This window comes from Typopeltis vanoorti, chromosome 12, assembly GCF_054136105.1.
Source record: "Typopeltis vanoorti isolate ZY-2024b chromosome 12, IOZ_Tvanoo_1.0, whole genome shotgun sequence".
Lineage (NCBI taxonomy): Eukaryota > Metazoa > Arthropoda > Arachnida > Uropygi > Thelyphonidae > Typopeltis > Typopeltis vanoorti.
Window position 1 is genome coordinate 107,413,530 of NC_143560.1, and position 21,853 is coordinate 107,435,382.

At 35.9% G+C, this 21,853-nt stretch overlaps 1 protein-coding gene across 4 annotated transcripts in view; it reads right to left on the reverse strand.

The window, feature by feature from the left end:
* Positions 1 to 21,853, reverse strand: part of Cc2d2a (Coiled-coil and C2 domain containing 2A) — a 518,960-nt gene that overhangs the window by 111,204 nt on the left and 385,903 nt on the right. For all 4 annotated transcript variants that reach the window (XM_090401677.1, XM_090401676.1, XM_090401674.1 and 1 more), the window contains exons 28-29: positions 16,918 to 17,123; positions 10,885 to 11,011 (exon numbers count right to left, since the gene is read on the reverse strand). In XM_090401677.1, coding sequence (XP_090257803.1) covers positions 10,885 to 11,011; positions 16,918 to 17,123 — 333 coding nt within the window. The remainder of the gene's footprint in view (positions 1 to 10,884; positions 11,012 to 16,917; positions 17,124 to 21,853) is intronic.

The window sequence follows — 21,853 nt, forward strand, 5'->3', positions numbered from 1 at the left end:
CTTATTTCTGATGCTTCTGGCATTGGTAAATAAGCATAGTAATTCATATCTTGGTCTATAACTGGTACTACCATGCCACTCCTCATCTATGACTGTTCCACACTTCCCCTTTCCAGTCCTCATCTATGACTGTTCCACACTTCCCCTTTCCACTCACATTCATAACTTTATTCTATGCATCTTAAAAATTCAACTACTTCCCATGCATTCCAGGTCATTATAATCATTACTGATTCCAGAATTCACTCTCTCCTTACACTTTGTCTCCCTGACTACCCCTCCCGCCCAGCATTTCACTGTCCAGTTTGCATTCCTGTTTTCACATTGTCATCTCACACTGCTCTCCTTTCCTTTCACAAACACTTCAGTCTCATCTGATCTACTCTTGCTTGTTTCTTACCTCTGATGACTTTCTTTCACATTGCTCATTGCCTTTCCTTCTAGCAGCATTCTCTCCAGTTGATCTCCACCTCAAATGCATTCATATCTTTATACAACTTAATTCACTCCTCAAATGCATTTCGCACATCATCACACAGCATATGTGACAAACTGCACCCCTTTTTACTCACAGTGCTACTAAAATATATTTACCATTCATGATTTACATTTGTAAATCATGAATGGTGGAACTGTCTCAATCATCATCATACCTGGGCAACATACTAACTACTCTTCTTACATAGGGATTCTTATTATATTCCCATGATTTTTTGACTAATTATCATAAGGTTAGCTTAGCAGCTGTTATTTCATCATAAATCTAGCCCAGGGCAAAATTCTTGACCAGAATTTTGCCCTGGGCTAAATTTTTATCTTTTGGCTATTTTCTTAGCCTTTTCTCAAGAATGCTTGCACCAATTTTCCATAGAAAAATCAACTTAGGAAATTCCATTTTTAATTTTCACATGCAATTTTTGTTTTCCTTTTGATAAACTGGTATATTTATACAAAGCATTGTAGGTTAGTGATTAGAATAGAAGGAGATGCATAAAGATGGTTTGATGTAAAATCAGGTGTAAGACAAGGTTACACACTATCTTATCCATCGTTGCACAGTTAAAGAAAGTGGCATTAAACCTAATAATAGAATCAGAAATATCAAACTTAGCTCTTTGTAGATGATAATGCATTACTATACAAACCCAATGCAAGTCTCCAAGATTCTTTAAAATTGAATAACAGCTATAACAAATTTGGCATGAAAATAAGCAGAATCATTGAAAACTTCAGCTACATTCTCAACGGAGAACCTATAGAACAAGTAAAGTAGTTCAGCTATTTATGTAACAGTTTTTAGTGAAGAAAGAAAATTAAATATGGAAATAGACAAGAGAATAAGCAAATCTAGTATGGAGGGGAGCCAGCTGAACAAATTTATATAGAATAAAAGAGAAGATAGCCAAAACACTAAACTATTAGTGTATATGACAGTGTTCAAACCAGTTTTAATTTATGGATGTAAGAGTTGTGTTCGAAATAAAATAAAGCACTTGATCAAACATTAGAGGCCATGGGTACAAGAGCTTTGAGAAAAATTAGGAGAGTGAGGAGATTATTAATATTATTATTACGTGACACCTTGAAGGAGTCAAAGGACTCAATGTGGAAAGGCACTACTCCACCACATCTCACCATCTCCCTTACTTAATCCTCCAACTACACAACACTATTACCGTCAACAGGCAATGCATCTACCATCCACCACTGCAGCGCTATTGCATATATAGTCTGTAAATTGTGTGCGTTTTCATTGGCATTTGCCTGTACATGGGATGAAAATGCAGAGTTTCCATGATAAAAAAACCCAGCTATTTCCATATGAGATGGGCTAACTCACCACCAATTGAAAAAGCCCATATAAAGATTACTATCGTCATGATAAGAATTGAACTTGCTCAATTGTTTATTGGTTCTTTTCCAGTTGAAGTTCTTTTCCAATATACCATCATTCTTCCAATTGCACTATGAAGGAGGAGGAAATGGCATCAATGGCAGAATCATATTAAAAATAAAGATATTAGGAAGAAACTTGACATTGTTAGCATTCAAGAATATCTGAGCAGGGCTAATCTAAGATGGTGTGGCCACTTAAATAGAATGGATGGGGAAGGATTGACAAAACAAGTGTTTGATGTCAAGGTGGCAGGACAAAGATCCAGAGGAATACCAAAATCTGGGTGGATTCATTCAGTCAAAAGTGCCTCAGAAGAGTGAAATGTTAGATAGGACAATACTAGGGTGCTGCCAAGTAATAGAGTAATTTGGAGGGAAATTGTTGATAGGCGATTAGTAATAATGTGAAGTTAATCATCTAGTACTGTCATAGTAACCTGTACATCTCTTGAGGGCAGGAAATTAATAATTGGTATATGATAAGAACTCTATTCTAGTCATCTGGGATCTGACCATGTGACCAAGCCTTCTGGATTATTCTGCATAGCTACTGCAAAACACTTGTATGTTATTATAAATGTTTTGCAGTGTATAAATGTTATATATATGTAGGGAGAGCATATGTTTATATACTCTCATGACAATCAATTTCTGTACACTAGGAGTTCTACTGAATGTAGGAATAATTTGATAGTTATGGCAATGAATTTCCTTTATATTATTATAATACACAAACTTTGTGGGACCTTACAAATAGTATAACACTATTTGCTGTAATGAGTATTTTCTCCATATAGCACTACTAGTTTCAGCATTTAGAGTTCAATTCTGATAATTTTGGTAGCAAGGCTTATATGTTGGTCATTCATAACAATATTATTTAAGGACATCACAATGTATATATATTAATTAATATCCAATATTTCAGCAAAGTCCAATTGCCATCTTCAAGGAACAATAAACAAATTGATATCTGCAATGAAGTGCTACATAGGGTAAGTAGGACTGAAGCAGACATAGGCAAGTCTAAAGTTTTAAATAGTGCTCCTAGTGATCCAAGATGGATATTCTTGGCTGTTGGGCCAAAGTTATAAGAACAAGTGCTTCCCAGATTTGAGATAACCAAATTTGTTCAGGTTTGGATAGTTACTTAAGACTGAAGCAGATTCCAAGAAAAGTCTTTCATATTTAAGTTGCTCCAGTGGAGTAAGGAAGCCTTTTTCCATCATATCTTGTGATGGGTGTCCAAGGCGTGGTAAACGAGTAGCCATAGTAGGTAGTGGAAACAAGATGTAGTCCATGTGTTTGGCAATCATGTCATTGGCTATCCTGTCTACTTGGCTATAAGTAGGACAGCATACAAATGCATTTTACCTGAGAGGTCTAGAGACTGTGGCTGGTTTTTTTTTGTTAGGAGATAATGGATGCCAATTTTTTATATGGTCTGTAAGTGATTACAAGGTTGCATCTTCTTAGAATTTTTGCTAAGAAGTATGTGCCTCAGATATGTGGGATGATAATGGATTAGGTCTAGTCTCTGTTCTAGAGGAGGGGGGGATTTGGATTTGGTGGAGATTCTGGCTATTGGCTAAGAAGGTGTTGTAAATATATTCAAGCTTCATGGTGAAGGCTTTATGATCAGAATCAATTTTCTCCTGTTGTACAGGGTTTTAATAATCCCATTGTTGGAAGGAGAAGAGATGACTGTTGGTGAATGGGTGAGATTAAGATATTTTTATGTTAATCTCACCCATAAAAGATTAAAAATCTACAGTGTTATTAGAAATAACACTGTACTGGAAATGAGCTATGGATTAGATAATCTGGAAACCTTGCTCTAAAAACCAGACATGGATCCTATTTTCAAGATCTTGTGTTACAATATTGTTTTAACCAAAGTGTATTCTATATTGCAGGGTTTCCCAAACTGTGTTCTGTGGAAGGTGAATAACTGTTTCGCGAGAAGTTCTCCTGGAATTTGTCATTTTAGTTTTCTAAGCATTTTTCATGAATAAATATTTTATCATCATCATCATCATCATCAAATTCCTGCCATGTACCCTCAAGGGGTGTACAGGATATGATAGTACTACATGAAAAAAAAATTACATCATTATTAATTTCCTATCCACAATTTTCCTCCAAATCAGTCTGTTACTTGTCAAGACTCCAACATTATCAGATCTTATATTTCTATCGTCTAAAGCACTTTGTACCGTATCAATCCACCTATATCTTGGTCTTCCTCTGGGTCGTTTTGCTGCCAACCTGGCAGAGAACACTTGTTTTGCTAATCTTTCCTTGCCCATTCTGTTTAAGTGACCATACCACCTGAGATTAGCTCTGCTAACACATTCCTGGATGCTGACAATGTCAAGTTCTTTCCTAATATCCTCGTTTTTAATATGATATTGCCATTGATGCCATCTGTTCACGCCTATAATCTTTCTCAGGATTCTCATATCTGTGGTCTCTAGTCTTTGGTCAAGTGTTTTACTTCTGACCCAGCTCTCAGATCCATAAGTTAAAACTGGTTTGAACACTGTCTTGTATACAGCTAATTTAGTGTTCCGACTGATTTCTCTCTTATTCCATATGAATTTATTCAATTGACTTCCCACCATACCAGCTTTGCTGATTCTGTTGTCTATTTCTATATTTAATTTACCATCTTCACTAAAAATCGTGCCTAAATAGCTGAAATGTTTTACTTGTTCCACAGGTTCTCCATTCACAACACAGTTGACATTTTCAATGATTCTGCCTATTTTCATTGTCTTTGTCTTTTTATTGCTGACCTTCATACCATATCTATTACAACAGCTATTCAATTTAGTCAGAGAATCTTGCAGACTTGTAGCAGATTTATTTAGAAGTATAACATTATCTGCATAAAGAGCTGACATTAACATCTCCAATTTTGATATCATGTTTAATACCACTTTCCTTCATAATGTGATCCATATAGATAATGAATAACAGAGAGGATAATGTACATCCTTGTCTCACACCAGATTTAACATTAAACCATCTTCCTGTACTTCAATTCTAACTGCTGACTTACAACTCAAATAAAGACTAAGTATTGCTTGATATAATGCCCCATTGACACCATATAAACTGCAGCGTATTGAATAGCTTCTCTCTTGGCACCTTGTCATATGCCTTTTCCAAATCGACAAAATTTAAATACAGATCTTTGTTATATTCCCATGCTTTCTCGACTATTTGTCATAAAGTGAAGATCTGATCCCGACAGCCTCTATTTGGCCTGAATCCAGCTTGTTCTTCCACAATTCTTCTCAACCGTTTCTCAAGTATACTGGCATAGATCTTGCCAGGAACACTCAGTAGGGAAATACCTCTGTAATTCTCACATGCAGTTTTATTTCCCTTTTTATATATGGGTACTATTAGAGCTCTACTCCAATCATCGGGAATTCGTCCCTCTGTCCAGGCTTTCTGAACTATGCAGTGCAGCCACTGTAAGACTCTTATACCACCATACTTCAGCATTTCTGTTCAAATATCATCTACTCCTGCTGCCTTTCCACATTTCAAGCCTTTGATGGCTTTTTCTACTTCAAGTATGGATATATATTCCTGACTGCATGATGCCTGGTCAGTGTTTTTTACCACTGTGCTGTCATCACTGCTTGTTTCATTTAGCAGTTTTTCAAAGTAATTACTCCATACTTCAAGGATATCTTTTTCTCCCGTTTTCATGTCACCTTTATCATCTCTAATTCCTTTTACAGCACTCTTTCCTCCATTCTTAAGCTTCTTCAACAACCTCCAGAATATTTTGCCACCTTCTTGATATTTATTTTCTATATTCTTGCCAAAGTCCTCCAATGACTTTTGTTTAGCTAGTTTTACACAGTGTTTAGCATTCTTGCATTTGTCTCTATATTCTCTAAGAGCACAAGCTGACTTATTTGACAGGAACTTTTGATATGCTTTCTTCTTTTCCTTCACTGCCTCTTTAACTTCCTGTGTCCACCAGGGAGTTCTGATTTTTTTATCCTTACAGACAACCTCACCACATGCCTCTCTGGCAGAATCAATCAATGTTTTCTTCAGAGTTTGCCACTGAATCTCCAAGGTTTGATTCCTGTTCTCAAACTCTTTCATTTTTTCTTCAATAATCTTTGTGTATTTTAGTCTACAGTTCATATCTGAGAGCTGCTCAACTTTTATTCGCTTTAAAACTTTCTTACATGTTATTCTTTTCAATATTAAATTCAATTTTATCCTGCTCAAGACTAAATAGTGATCACTTCCAATTTCAAATCCTCTGTACACTCTGGTGTCCTGCACCAGGGAGAAAACATCATTATCAGCAATAACATAGTCAATGAGACTTTTCTTATTCCTAGTCTCTTCTCTCCATGTGCATTTGTGCACACAATTAGACATTAGACCAGTCCATGTCCTGAGCAGAAATCCAAGAGATATTTGCCATTATTATTAGTTTTGCTCTTTTCTCCAAATTTTCCCAAAATATTTTTGTATGTCTCACAATCATTTCCTACTCTGCTATTTAGATCCCCAACAAGGACCAACTTTTCATTTTTCATTGTGTCTGTTGCTTTTTCTAAAGCCTCAAAAAAACTCCTCCACTTCTACCTTAGTAGAACCTTCTGTGGGACCATAGGCACAAATAAGTCTCATTGTCCAGTTCCCCATTCTCATATTTGCCCACATTACTCTATTTGAGACTGACTGCCATTCAAGAAGATTAGCCTCGTATTTTGTGTTGAATACTATGGCTACTCCTTCTTTTCCTTGAATGTCATTGCCTGAATATAACATTTTGTATTTATTGCTCAGAAAGATCTCACCAGTTTTGGTCTTTTTTTGTTTCAGTCACCCCTATTATGTCGATCTGGTACTTATCTAATTCCTCAGCTAGCTCCATTTCTTTGCATTCAGGCTTCTTACGTTGATAGTACCGATCTTTAACTCTGGTGATGTTGAGTTGGGGTTTGTTTTCAGATTTGTTCCAGTAGCTGACTTTTCGCTGTTCGCCCTGGTTCCCTGGCGAAAACAACGGGGTCCTTGTTTAATCGGGTGACGCCCCAGCCGATATGAAATTCTGTCATGTTGTACCATCATTTTTTATTTTGGTTTAACCAATAAGAATACAATTTGGTCGGCTAAATCCCAAATTGCCAGCCCATCCTCGTTCGTTCAGTATCCAAGTAGATACCCAACAGGGTGCACCACGAGAAGGTGAGGATTAGACATTAGGTCAGAAGATCTGGTCGGTTCTCTGCATTCCGTTAAAGGCTATGTGGAGGTCTCCTCTCAGTTATACAGCTTTGACCCTTAAGCACCCCATAATCCAATATTTATCTAATTTTGATAAATTAGATAAATATTTTATAGTGGAAATATTCTGAGGAGAATAATATGCATCAATATGTCGAAAAGCTCAGACCTAGAATGCCTAATAACATCTGTCTAGCAAGTTAAACGTGGAAGTATTCATGAATTATCATTAATTTTCACACATCGAAACCTTTCAACATTTGGGAAAGGGAATACCACTGGCGGCATATCCTCTGTTCTCACAACTGAAGGAAATGACATCTGTGTAGCAAATGTCAGTGACCAAGCGGCATATTTTTAAACATGGAAATATTCATGAATTATCGTTAATTTTCACACATCGAAATCTTTCGATAATCGGAAAAGAGAATAAAGCTGCTTATGACTGATCATAAAAATTGCCTGCAAGCCGATTACAACAACGGGCGGCGTATCCTCTGTTCTCAAAACTGAATGAAATAACATCTGTGTTGCAAATGTTAGTGACCAATCAGCAAGGAAGTATAAAGAAAATTTTTCCACTAAAATTGAAGATCAAGGTAGTCTGTATCCGGTTCTCAAATCTAGTAATACCGAATCCCAAGTTCGTATTGTAGGGTGAAAGTTTTGAAACCATAGTGCCGTGATTTTTTAAAAGTAATAGGCTTGCAGATTTAAATTTTAATATGAATAAGAGACAAGGGACTTTGTTTAATTTTGGTATTAAGAAATCTCTTATTGAAGGTGTTTGTGATGTCATTACCACCATTACCAACATTACCAGTTAGTGAGTCATTACCACCAGCCTATAAAGTGATCTCCAGGATGTACAAAAGGAGGGGGAAAGTATCAGCACACAGGAGAAAAAGTCTGCATTCACTCGTAAGTACATATAATAATATTTTAAATTTTTGGTGATCAGAATGGGATATGTAAATAAAAATTAGCACAAATTAATTAAACATCGATTATACAATTAATCAATTATTAATTGATCAATTAATAATTAATAATAAAAAATCAGCTAAATTAACTATTAATTATCATATTACAAAATAACCAAGGTGTTCCATGAAAATTTCAGGATTTGTGAAGTGTTCCATCATAGGAAAAGTTTGGGAAACGCTGCTATATTGAATAAAAAAAAATACACATATATATAAAATAAACCAGCAACAAACACCAACCAGATACGTTTAATCTTTAACTGCTATCTATCCTTGTTTATCAGCATCCAAATGGATACCTAGTAACAGAGTACACTACTAGAAGGAGAGGTTTGGTTTATTCAGAAATCCCAGTCAGTTCTCCATATACTCAATGTGGAGGTCTCATTCCAGTTATCTAGCTCCAATCTTAAGTAATACTGTGCAAATTTCTGATAAAGCAACTCTACTATGGGAAGTTTACGGTATTGAGACCACATTATGATGTAAATAAAGAGTTTAATAAAAATAAGCAATTAAAACACGACAAGTTTCGTAAGTTGTAAGGTTTACATGATCAGGTACTGGTACAGAAAAGTTTTACACAACAAAAGTATTAACAATGAATTACACATATTAGATGTTTTGATAACTTCACAACTGTTACATACAACTGATAAACCAGAAGACAAATGGCAAATTCATTACTGTATGCGTGCTGGAACATTGCTAGTTGTTGCTATCACATTCTGTAGTATCACGTGTGCTATATCTTAGGTCCACAGCAGTTAAATTTTTGATAAAAACAGACCATAGATGTAAAATTAAGCTTTGATTTTTAATGCACTGTGTAGGGGATCCTAAGCATTTGTGAGGCTTCTTTAACCTTTCTTACAGTTATGATCAATATATGACATTTTTGTTTATTGCCAAAGTACTTGAGCAAAATGCCTCTATCTCTACACAATGCAATAAAAATTAAAGCTTAATTTTACATCAAGTATGATCTGCTTTCATCAAGAATTTAACTACCATAGACCTAGGATATAACACATGTGACAGCAACAACTAGCAATGTTCCAACATGCATACAATAATGAATTTACCATTTGTATTCTGGTTTCGACAGCAACAAAAGCCTATTAATTGTTAATAGGCTTTTGTTGTGTCAAACCTTTCTATACCGGTACCCCTGATGATGCAAGTCTTATGATTTATGAAACTTGTTGGGTTTTAATTGCTTATTTTTTAATAAATGCTTTATTTACATCATAATGTGGTCTCAATACCGAAAAATTCCCACAGAACTGGTAAACCACAGAAACTTATGTTTGCATCTAAAGCAATACTACATCCTCAGCAGTTGAGACAATAAAATCATTTTATTATTATTTTGTTATGTTAATCATATGCTGGATATGAACTGAGGATTGTATAATCTGGGAAGCTTGCTCTTGAGACTAAACGTGAAGCTTTCTTAGCTATTTCAGGCCTCCAGTAAGTAAGTAAGGGGGTGGTCTCATACCAGTGGATGAAGGGTGTATACTACCTAAAGACATTCACAAACATTCATGTCACAGTGGGACTTTAACTCACCAGTTGGAAAGCAGAGATACTGTTCACTGCAACCAACCAGGATTGGAAAGTAAATGCAATAAGTATTGAAAATTCAAGGAGTTTTTATCCAGTAAACTGCTTACTTATAAGTAGCCAGGTCACGAGGTTTATATAATAAACCCGAAGAATCATTTAACTCAGAGGTAGTTCCACTCAGTGAGAAGCTCATCCCACCACTGAGCAGAGCTGCACATATCTCAGTGAAAGCAACCACTTCAACACAAAAGCACATCAGTAGGAGCCAGACCATTATTGAGGTCTTACAAGGTTTAAGTAATGCAGAAGTCATATTTCTATATACAAGTAGCCAAAAGGTGTCACGCCTTATTACTAAAATACCTTGGATTAGAGATAGATGTTGAAAGTTTTTCCACTTGTTTATACTATAAATTAAAGGTGCCAAGAAATTATATTCTTGGTTATCCTTTATCCATAGTGTAAGCAAACAAAGTTTGTGTGTGTGTGAAGTAATTTTATGGTTGATTTAACTTGTATATAGAGGCTAATGACTTCATATCACTTACATTTGGTATCTCATAATGCTATGCATTATGGGAATTTTCCACTGATGAGACCTCAAAAGTCAAAACAGGTCTGAGTAGTGACCCTTCCCATAATGCATAGTATTATGCATGTCCATAAGGATATGTGCTTTGCATTAAGGAATACTAAGGCAAGCGATGTGAAGTCAGCCTCTATATACGAGTTGCCCAGTTGTGAAATTACTTAATGTGCAAACTTTGTTTGCTTACACTTGGATAAAGGATTAAACCAAGAAAATATTATTTCTTCGCACCTTTAATTTAAAGAGCAATATATTCTGCTACCAACATTATTGAGTAAGAACATGAGGAGTTTAATAACTAAATGTAAAACCATGTACTATGTGTCGTATACAGGCATTATACACATAATGCCAGGCAGACAGTTAATAACTATACATAAACTGAATTTTTATTTATTTTTTATTTATTTATTTTTTATGTGGCAACAGTTTTTCACTCTGATTATGGATGCTGTCTGGCAGATATTGTGAAAAATCAAGTAATCATCATCATTCCTGTTTAGCTAAATTTCAGTTATTGAATGTGATTTAGATTTAACAAAAAGGGGAAAAATTAAGTTTACTAACCTAAAAGGTAAATGTAATTCTTGGTTCCATGTTGGATGAGGTCCTTCAGCTGAATAAGTTCTGACAGCATCTCTCTGAAACATTACCTCTACAAATGGACATACTCGACTTTCATACATGGGGACTTCTGAAAATTTGACAGTACATCCAATTAATTTTTCATTGCAGAGACAAAACATTACTATATTAAATTATATGCTGAGGAGGTTCAAAGGGTCAAAGACATACAGCCAGTAGGATACGTCTGCATAAGGCATATAAAAAACAGCTACTGACTTCTGACCCAATATCTTTATTGCCCTATGTTTGTGGGCAACTACTAGTGACGAAGATAATTGGTAAATCATGATGCACTGACAATTTGGGACCTTAGTTGAAAAATCCTATAATTTTTGACTAAAATTGGAACATAAAAAATCATTATAGCAAGAACATGGCATGGTTTAACAAGATGCCCACTGGTTTCATTAAAGAACCATGGTTCACAGTAAAATTCTAAAAATGGACACAACTGAAACAGCTGTTGGTAGCGAGAATCAAATACAGAAATTCATGATAAGTCTGAAAAGAGACTAACAGAACAAGCTAAGCAGAAATCCTTAGTCATTCTTTAATTATGTGACTGGCAGAAGGAAATGGTGAAAGAATGACTATCACTAGATAGTAACAGGTTAGATATAAAAATGTTCAATGTTCATTACTGATATATTGCACAGAAATGAAAATGAAATTATTAAGTGCTCAAGATGGAGAAAGTGTAAGAAGAAAAACTGCAAGTGGTATAGGCAAAGTATCGTATTATTGATATTAAATTATATATAGTGATATTTCACTATATACTGGAAGACTACTGAGGCAGTAGAACTAGATGATATATATCCCATGTTTTGTGAAGGAATGTACAAATGAATTAGTGGTACCTTTTGACTTGATTGTTTAACAAGTCTTGCATATGAACAAGTTCCATTCAAGCAAAGAAAAAGAAAGCCACTGCATAAAAGGGTGATAAAATGGAGACTTCAAATTATTGACTGTTTTATGCTTTTGGGATGACAGTGAAGATTTTGGGAGATGTGAATTAGGGAAGAAAGATGTGAAATCTGTATGATGAATACAATTCATCCAAAGATATCTTTCATTATGTGGCAAGTAAGAGGAGGAATGACTATGGGAGATTAACCTTGATGAGTGATGATGGTCACGAGGAGACAGAAGCAGAAAAAATAGTTGAGTTTCTGAGTGACCACTTTACAATGGTATATCATCCTAGTGAGTTACTGCTTTAACCTATGTGACAGACACTAATGTAGGAACAGAGGTAGATGAACTGGAGGTTAATCGGATATTGCAGAATCTCAATATAAATACAGCTGTGGGATTAGATGGAATATCAGCTAGGATTTTGCAAAAATGTGAAAGGGAACTGACAAAGCTCTTGACTAGGCTCTTTAATTTAAGACTCAGCATTGGTAGAATTTCAAGGGTGTGGAAAGATGGCAAAATAATTCCTTTACTTAAGGGAGGTTTTAAGATTGCAGTAACAAATTATACACCAATCAGTATCTCAGGCATGGTGGTAAAAGTAATAGAAAATTAAGTAAAAAAGAGAATCTAAAAATGGGTAGATAAAAGTAACAGCTGAGTTGGATAAAGAAAATTGCTACACAATGATTTTGCTGAATTTTGCAAAGGCATTTGACAGAATACCATATGGAACTCTGTTATGCAAATTAGAAGAAATAGGGATGGACATACACTGGTTAGGTGGATAAGAGGATGGCTGCTGGACAGATATCAAAAACTGATATATGGAGGGAAGGAATGAAGGTGAAAACAGGTGACTAGTGGTGTGCTACAAGGTTCAGTGCTGCAACCATTGCAGTTTAATTTGTACATAAATGATATGTCCATGCAGTTAGCCTAGTGGCTGTGCACTTCATAACCATATGCCTGGGGAAGGAGTGTCCTAGGTTCGATTCCCGTCGGTGACATGAGGAGCTGAAGAATCTTCCTCAGCCATAGCCAAGTTACCTGGTCTTGGGCATGGACAGTAGGGTTTTTTCCCCAGTTTATCCTGGGGTTTTTCATCCTACAAAGCAGGTGAACCGGCCTTGAGAACTCAACACTACAGGACATAGGATACACCGGGGCGTAGGGCTGACCACCTTATCCTATGAACGGTTTGAGGTCTGATGATTAATAAACCCTCGACACCGCACACTTTTGTATGGTGTCGAGAGGAAGAACAATTATGGCAGATTAACACTAGTAGATAGTCATGGAAGTAGATTAATCATTGCAAAGGATATAGTGGAATTATCGAATGAGTATTTTATCAGTGTATACCATACTGGTGTAAGTGATGCCGTGCAATACATATAGAAGGGAGGCTAGTATTAGGAGAATTGGAAGTGAAAGAATCAGATGTATCAGGTGCTGGTTGGGTTAGATATTAATAAGCTCTGGGAATGGATGATATATCACCATGTATGCTTAAGAAATATGCACCACAGTTGGTTATAACCTGGACCTGGTTATTTAATGAAAGTCTTGTAGTGGATAGGGTTCCTAAGGAGTGGAAAGAAGGCAAAATAGTACCACTCCACAAGCATGGTTCTAAGACAGAAGTCTCCATCTATAGGCCAGTCTGTATAACTGCAGTTGTGGTCAAGATGTTGGAGAGATTGGTTAGGAATAGAATACAAAATTGGTTGATGGACATAGTATTCTTTATGGTGATTTGTAAAGGGATAACATAGATTTGTAAAAGGATAGGTCTTGTTTAGCAATTTACTTGCATTTTATGACGAAGTGATGGGTGTGTTGGATAAGTGAGAATCATATACAGTGATATTCTTGGATTAGCGTTTGATCGACTGCTATGATAAATTGGTGTACAAGCTGTAGATGATGGGAATAAATAGTATCGTGTGATTGGAGATTGACTCTCTGAACAATACCAACAAATTGTGTATGATGGAGCAGTGATCTCAAAAAGGAAGGGTAGCCTGTAGCATGCCCCGGAGTTCTGTTTGTGGGCCTCTGCTGTGTAATTTGTTTATACATGATATATCATCTGGTGTGAATGGAGAGAAAAAAGTGGGGTTGTAGTTTTAATAAGTGCAAGGTGTTGCATTTTGGAGTACAGAAATATAACTATAAGGGAATAAATAGTATCGTGTGATTGGAGATTGACTCTCTGAACAATACCAACAAATTGTGTATGATGGAGCAGTGATCTCAAAAAGGAAGGGTAGCCTGTAGCATGCCCCGGAGTTCTGTTTGTGGGCCTCTGCTGTGTAATTTGTTTATACATGATATATCATCTGGAGTGAATGGAGAGAAAAAAGTGGGGTTGTAGTTTTAATAAGTGCAAGGTGTTGCATTTTGGAGTACAGAAATATAACTATATTGATGGTGCTGTACTGCAAGTAGTGGATGAAATTCAAGATTTCGGAGTGATTAGTGACAGCAGACTGAAGTTCAGAGGATGTATTGCAAAAATTGCACATCGTAGTGCCACTATGATACGAAATAGTTGTGCTACTGTATAAAGCAGTGGTCAGACCACATGTGGACTGTTGTTCTCAGATTTGGTCACTTAGTTTTCAGTGTGACATGGAAACATTGGAGAAGGTCCAAAGTAGAGTGACTAACGGAATGCTGGCTATGGAATGAGGTTGAAGAAATGTGGATTGCAGAGTTTGATGGATAGGAGGAAAAGAGGCAATATCATAGAAACGTTTAAGTTAGTAAGGGGATTTTATCAGATTAATCCAGAGGAGAAGGCAATAGGGTAGGAACCAGAGGCCATCCCTGGAGGTCGTGTAAGAGTGTGGTGAAGAGTAGTGAGGAGTAGATTTTTTTACATGGAGAATTCTCATTGAATGGAGTGCATTACTGGAATTTGTTAATAAGGATTTTAAGATTCGGTATGATAGATTTGTTGCCAGTTGAATGAATCCCATGATGAGTCTGCCAACTCCATGGAGGGTGTATTAATAATAATAACTCATTTAAAGAAACTGACAATGGTGATAAACTTAAGTATGCAGATCATTCATTACTTAGTTAGAAAAGACAATTTTAGGGCTATCTCATAGTTCCAGCCTTACACCCCAAGAATTTTTTCTGTACAGCTTAAAGGATGAAGTAAGTAGATCAGAGTCAAGACAAATAAATACCACAGCTGCAGTTACTTCAATGAGTTACAGATTAAGTATATATTGAACTAAACATAGAACTCATTATTTAATTTGTTCACTCCAAACTGTCACTCATAATATTTGTTGCTACTATCCTATCTTATTATTATTTTTTTTTTCAAATAAAAATTAAAATACTGACTTTCATTTGGAAACTGAGTTATGTGTAACAGGGATCAGTGGTTTTTGGACCCAATAAAGATATCTATAGTAAGACCACATATTTTTTATTTATTTTTTTTTTTATTATAGCTTACTGCATAATCTTAAAATGCTAAAAAGTTGAGGGTGGCAACTTATGCAGTGATACTTCACTACAGGTGAAAGTCCTCCATATGAACATTATTGAAATTGTGAAACTGACTGGCTGAGGAAACAGTGCATCTACTTTCATCTCTCTAATTAACGTATTTTGAATTGCAGGCACTGCAATGAGATCCTGCTTGCAGAAGCTGCATTTATTTTCATCCCTCTAATTTAACCAACTATCTCTTTGAATTTAAATGTTGAGTTTAGGGTCAGTATATGCCTTGTGATAACTATTAAGAAGTCACAAGACCAAATGTTTTCAATTACAGACACTGATTTGAGATTCTGCAGTTTCTCATATGGGTAATTATATAATGTAGGATGCTTCGAGGTGAATAGTAGTGAAGATCTTCACACATGCATCCAGGAAAGAAAAGCACAATATAGTATTTTTAATGTAATAATAATAATCATCAGCTAATGCCTTTTATTCCCTTATAGGGAGTAGGCAAGGCCTGTTTAACCCTGACTAGCTTTTGAAGATTGAATGGAGTAGTTCAATCTCCACCAGTAACCAAAGAGAGATAGCTGGCCCATGACTATTACTAGTTATAAGCAGCAACCAATGAAGACACAGGCAAACAAGTGCTGCCATCTCTTGGTACCTAACTCAACTGACATGATATGTTACTCTGAAATAATGTGGGTTCTACAGTCAATTTTCAATTTTCTTGAGTTTGCGGGATAAAAAACCCGAGTATCCAGGAGAAAAAAAACCACTTGCCTGTGCCAGAGATCGACTAACTCGGGAACCAGTCGAAAAAAGGCTTAGAAAAGGTTCCTCCAGTCAGCAAATACATTTGAACTTAAGTCTATCTTCGGGCAGTCTAATGCAAAGGATACAATCACCACATCCACTGAGGCCTCTATTTTAATGTAGTATTTTTAATTTTAGTAAATAATATTTCAGGAAAAATGACATAATATTTTTTTATTAATTGGTTCATATGATTTAATTCATACCATTTGAAGGAAGGGTATTTCAGCTTGTTGAACATAAAATTCAATACAACACCTTTGTGTAATGTACTTTCACAAGACATGCAAAAGCCATATCTTCCATCTTTGTTCGTCTCCTCTTACGTGTTAAATTTTGGTGTACTTGACACTTGTTGTTTGTTAACTAGACTTAATTCTCTTTTTCCTCTCATCATCATCATCCAGGATATCTACTTTGTACATAGCAGTAGTATTAGTACAATATTATTCTGTCTCTGTGAAATCACTGCACTTACTGTGGGAGATCATTCAAATAGTTTAGCAAATCACTTGAAACTCCTTCAATAATGAAGCATTCCACCAGGTATTGATGAGGTATGGCTCATCACTACCTTGCAGAATGCTTTGCTGGAGCAAGAATTCTCTTACTATCCCCCATGCAATTCAAAAAGGAGACCCTTTCTGGAAAGATTTTCATCATACAAAATAGGCAAACCAATTTGAGAATACATAAATGCATTTAACAAGTGGAGTGAATCATGGCATTCCATGGCAAGTAATAATAATAATAATTACAAACCTCCAGTTGTTCCTTTTCTTGTATTTTTTTCTTGAATTAAATCATTGTCCATTCTTACAGGCACATTCATAGCATGCATCACTGTGATGATAATATTTACATCCGTACTCATAACAGATTGTCCTGTTATTTTCTTTCTTTCTTTTCTCAGTGGATACAATGGACGTCTTCTCTGTAGGAGATTGAGAAGGCCAAAACCAAGAGTTCTAGAACAAAAAGTATTGGTAATGAGGATGTATGGCAAATGTAAGTGTGACAACTTTTAAACTTATGCAGATGATACAGCAAAATAATGCTGAGACAATTTATCACATCAGGAAATACACTTCAAATTTTAAATTTAGTTATAAGTCAAAGCTGTAAAGTTTTCAATAAAAATAAAAAATCCAACTAAATTAAAAATAATTAAAAGTTACATTACTGGCATCTTTAACAATTTATTTTACATTAAAATACTGTCCTATATCACTTCCAAGTAAGTGACATGCTCTTTCAGTTTATTCTCTGTGTGCTAGGACCACTGGGTTAGAAAACAAATAGAGTCTAATCCAGACTTATGTTTTGTTTCAATAAACACAGAAGGGCAAACATTACCAGCAAAATGATATGTACTTTCTAACTTCCCACACAGTCAATATCGACCGGTGTTACTGGAAATTGGTATGACACTACCTATAGCAAGATCCTTTCCACGACCGCGTTGGAATTTGAAAAAAGCAAATTGGAAAAATTTTTCGAATGAATTGGATAAATGTGTTCGGTGGATACCTGCTAAAGTTGCAGAGTACAAGAGATTTGTAGGAGCAATCATATTAACTGCAAAAAAAATATCCCTAGAGGTTACAGAAAAGATTGTCCCTGGATGGAATGAAGAGAGTGAACATCTCTATAGAGAGTTCCTGAAAAGTGAAGATCCTAAAATAGCAGATGAATTACTACATAGCCTGAACTCATCTTGAAAAACAAAATGGACTGATACAGTTGAAAACCTTGACTTCAAACGATTAAGTAGAAAAGCTTGGAATCTTCTCCAACAACTATCCACAACTAATCTACCTAAAAGAAAAAGCACAATCATCTCCCCTGAGAAAATAGCTAATCAAATCGTTAATATATCAAGGGCACCTAGGGCCATGAACATACCAAGAAAGTTAAGAAAGAACTTAGAGCTTTAAAAATAAATGCCCCCTACTTTCTCACAATATGCCTCAATCTTCGCTATAGATGAAGTAAAAGCCATCATAAAAAATATCAAAGCAGGCAAGGCCCCAGACTTTGACAGTGTCCATCCTGAATTTCTGATTAATAGTGGGCCAAATACTATAAAAGGGCTCTGTGAATTCTTTTCTGATATATTGACTGGCCGACTACCTAGCCAGTTTAAGAAATCAAAAATAGTTGCTATTCTTAAACCTGGAAAACCACCCCAGGAGACAAAAAGTTACAGACCTATTGCTTTATTGAGTTGCACCTATAAAATGTTAGAGCGCCTTCTGTACAACAGATTGTCCACACCAATTCTGCAGCATGTCCCGATTGAGCAAGCTGGTTTTAGAGAAAAACGTGGTTGCTGTGATCAATTGCTCACTTTAACATCATACATAGGAAGCTGGATTTCAGAAGCAAGATAAAACATCAGCTGTCTTCTTGGACCTAACAGCAGCCTATGATACAGTATGGCGTGAAGGTCTTATACAAATTTCTTAGCATTGTCCATGTAAACGGACTGCCCACTTAATTTCCTCCATGCTCACTGAACGTTTCTTTCAAGTTATATTAGGAAATAAAATGTCCCGACAACGAAAACTTAATAATGGTCTTCCATAAGGGTCAGTATTGGCACCCTTACTTTATAACCTATACACATATGACTTGCCTGCTACCATCTCACGCAAGTTCTGTTATGCTGATGACACTGTAATTGCCATTCGACACAAAAACATGAGTCAGGCTGAAGACGTACTTACAAAAGATCTGAAAACTATAGGTGAATATTATAAAAAATGGAGGCTCCAGCTCAATCCAGACAAAACAGAAGTATCAAGCTTTCACCTTAATAATCACATGGCAGATGTCACTTTACATATCTTCTTTGAAGGATGTTTACTACGACACGATAAGTTCCCAAAGTACTTGGGCGTTACCCTGCACCACATGCTCTCTTACAAGCAACACCTAACAAACGTTTCTGCTAAGTTAAGAACCCGTAACAACATAATACAAAAACTAATAGGCACAACATGAGGAGCAACAGCCGATAATCTGCAGATTACTGCTCTTGGTCTAGTTTTTTCTGTTGCCGAATATTGCTCACCAGTGTGGCTAAATAGCACACGTTAAATTTGTTGATAGCCAACTAAATAATACAATGAGACTGATTTCTGGCACAATTAAATCAACGCCCACACACTGGCTTCCAGCTCTTAGTAATATTATTCCACTGAATCTGCGCAGGACTAAAGCTCTCTCTTACAGGAGTATAAGAAAATCTTGGAGAACACAGCCCTACCAATACATTTAGATCTCCCAGACTTAAGTGTACAACGATTGAAATCAAGACATCCACCACTACAATTAGCCCAACTACTACTACATTCTAACTTTGACTTGAAGCAAAAGTGGCAAGAACAGTGGGAGAGCCATACAGATGACATCACAAAATTTTCTCTCAATGAATTACAAGAAAGTTTTGATGCTTGCTCACACCTCCCATGAAAATCCTGGACTCAGCTTAATAGAATACGAACTGGTCATGGTGTATGCGGACATGCTTTTTAAATGGGGTAAACGACCATCCCCGCATTGTGATTGTGGAGCTCAGAGACAAACTGTGAATCATATTGTGATTCAGTGTTATCTCAGAGCATATTCAGGAGACAAATTTGACTTTTTAAATGCTACACCCGAAGCTATGAACTATCTGACCAATATGGATGTAACCTTTTAACACGTTCGCTGCCAACTACGAGTATGCTCGTAGTTCGTACATGAGCTTCACGAGCCAACTACGAGTATACTCGTATGTCGATTTACCGACCTCCTATGTCAAACACGAGTTAACCCTTAATATATTTACCTTAATTTGGACCCTTGGATTCTGAATAAAGCAGAGAGCACATCTGGGGGCTTGGTAGAAGGGAAATAATTTCAACTAAAATATTATATATTATATATGTCTCACAGAAGCCAACTACGAATATACTCGTATGTCGATTACCAACCTCCTATGCCAAGCGCGAATTAATCCGTAGTATAACACGTCATTTGTAAATCAATTTAAAACTAATAAAATCAATAAAAATTAAAACCAATCAATAAAATAAAAAAACAATTTATTCAAATTAAGAATGGTACATTTTAAAACAATTTTCCACGCATAATGGTGGTTTTCCCTGGCAAATAGGACAATAAGAACGTGTTTCAAGTGATCGTTTGTTTCATGTACACACCGGCATGGCTTTGTTGGGCAATTTTTTTTTTCTCTTAGTGGAATTTCCAAATAATGAAAATCCCGATTCCTCCTGATGTTCTCTGATTGTGTAAGCTCATCCATTCCAACAAAAACTGAGATAATTGATCTCTAAATTTTAACACAGTCATTGCATTTCCAGTAATCATGTTATAAAATTTATGCGCATTTTGAATGTATACCTCAAAAATGCGTATTGCCAATTTCTTTCGCCATCTAATTGTCTTTTGTAAGGTGGAATAGTAAGAAAGCATTTGATCAGCAAGATCGGTGCCTGACATCCCCAAATTATAATCCCTAACGATGTTTGGATTTAATTGAAATTTACCATTCCGATTTTGCATTTCGACCATTCCAAATTTGTGCATATTATTTGAAATCGAAAGAACTTCCATCTTATCCTTCCATTTGCTGACTACAACAGGACCTCTTCATTGCCAGACAAATTCCCCTTTCTTTAGTTTCTTCTGAATAACATCTGGTGGATTGTTTTTCGTATTATTTCTCAGCGTTCCACACATGTACATTTTTCTGTCGAAAGCGATTCCATCAAAGCTACAGAATTATAAAAATTGTCCATATGCAATACATAACCCCTGTCTAAATATTCTTCCATCAAGTGGAATACACTATCATATACATGATCCATTTTTGCTAAAGAGGATTCTGATTTTCCTGTATACATTTTTATTTTTATCACCAATCCATTCGATTCGCATAGTTCATAGAATTTCACGCCATATTTATGTTTTTTGTTTTTTATGTATTGCCGAAACGCCAGTCTATCGCACCACAACACCATTGACTCATCAATACGAGATTACTAGTAGTTGGCGTATGAAACAAAATTCTGTCTGATAAGCCGGCTACGAGATTACTCGTAGTGGCCTTGAAGACGCAAAAAGGGCTTGGTGTGCGGGAACAAACTATGAAATCATAGTTTGTTCCCATGCGGGAGGAGTGTGGCAGCGAACGTGTTAATTTTTTTGGTTTTTAAAATGACTTTTGACTTTTAATTTTATATGTTATTAAAGTGTATTGTACTGCATGTTTTGATATTCATGCCATATGATTAAATAAAGAGGAATATCTTTTATTTAAATTAAGGGGATATTAAATCCCACATTATTTCAAAGCCGAATAAGAAACTCAAAGATTGGAATCAAAGAGTTTCATGCCAATATAGTAAACTATAAAAATTTCGGCTGATTGTAGCGTAAGCTAAAGCACATAGTTCAACACTAGGGGAACTCATTGCAAAGGTGGGTATAGTTCTGATCACTATTCTTAGTATTACCCATAATGTAAAACACATCTCCTAGGAGATGTGTTTTACATTACCCACCTTTGCAACGAGTTGCCCTAGTGTTGAACTATGTGCTTTAGCTTACGCTACAATCAGCCGAAATTTTTATAGTTTACTATATTCGGCATGAAACTCTTTGATTCCGATCTATTGGCTCTTTT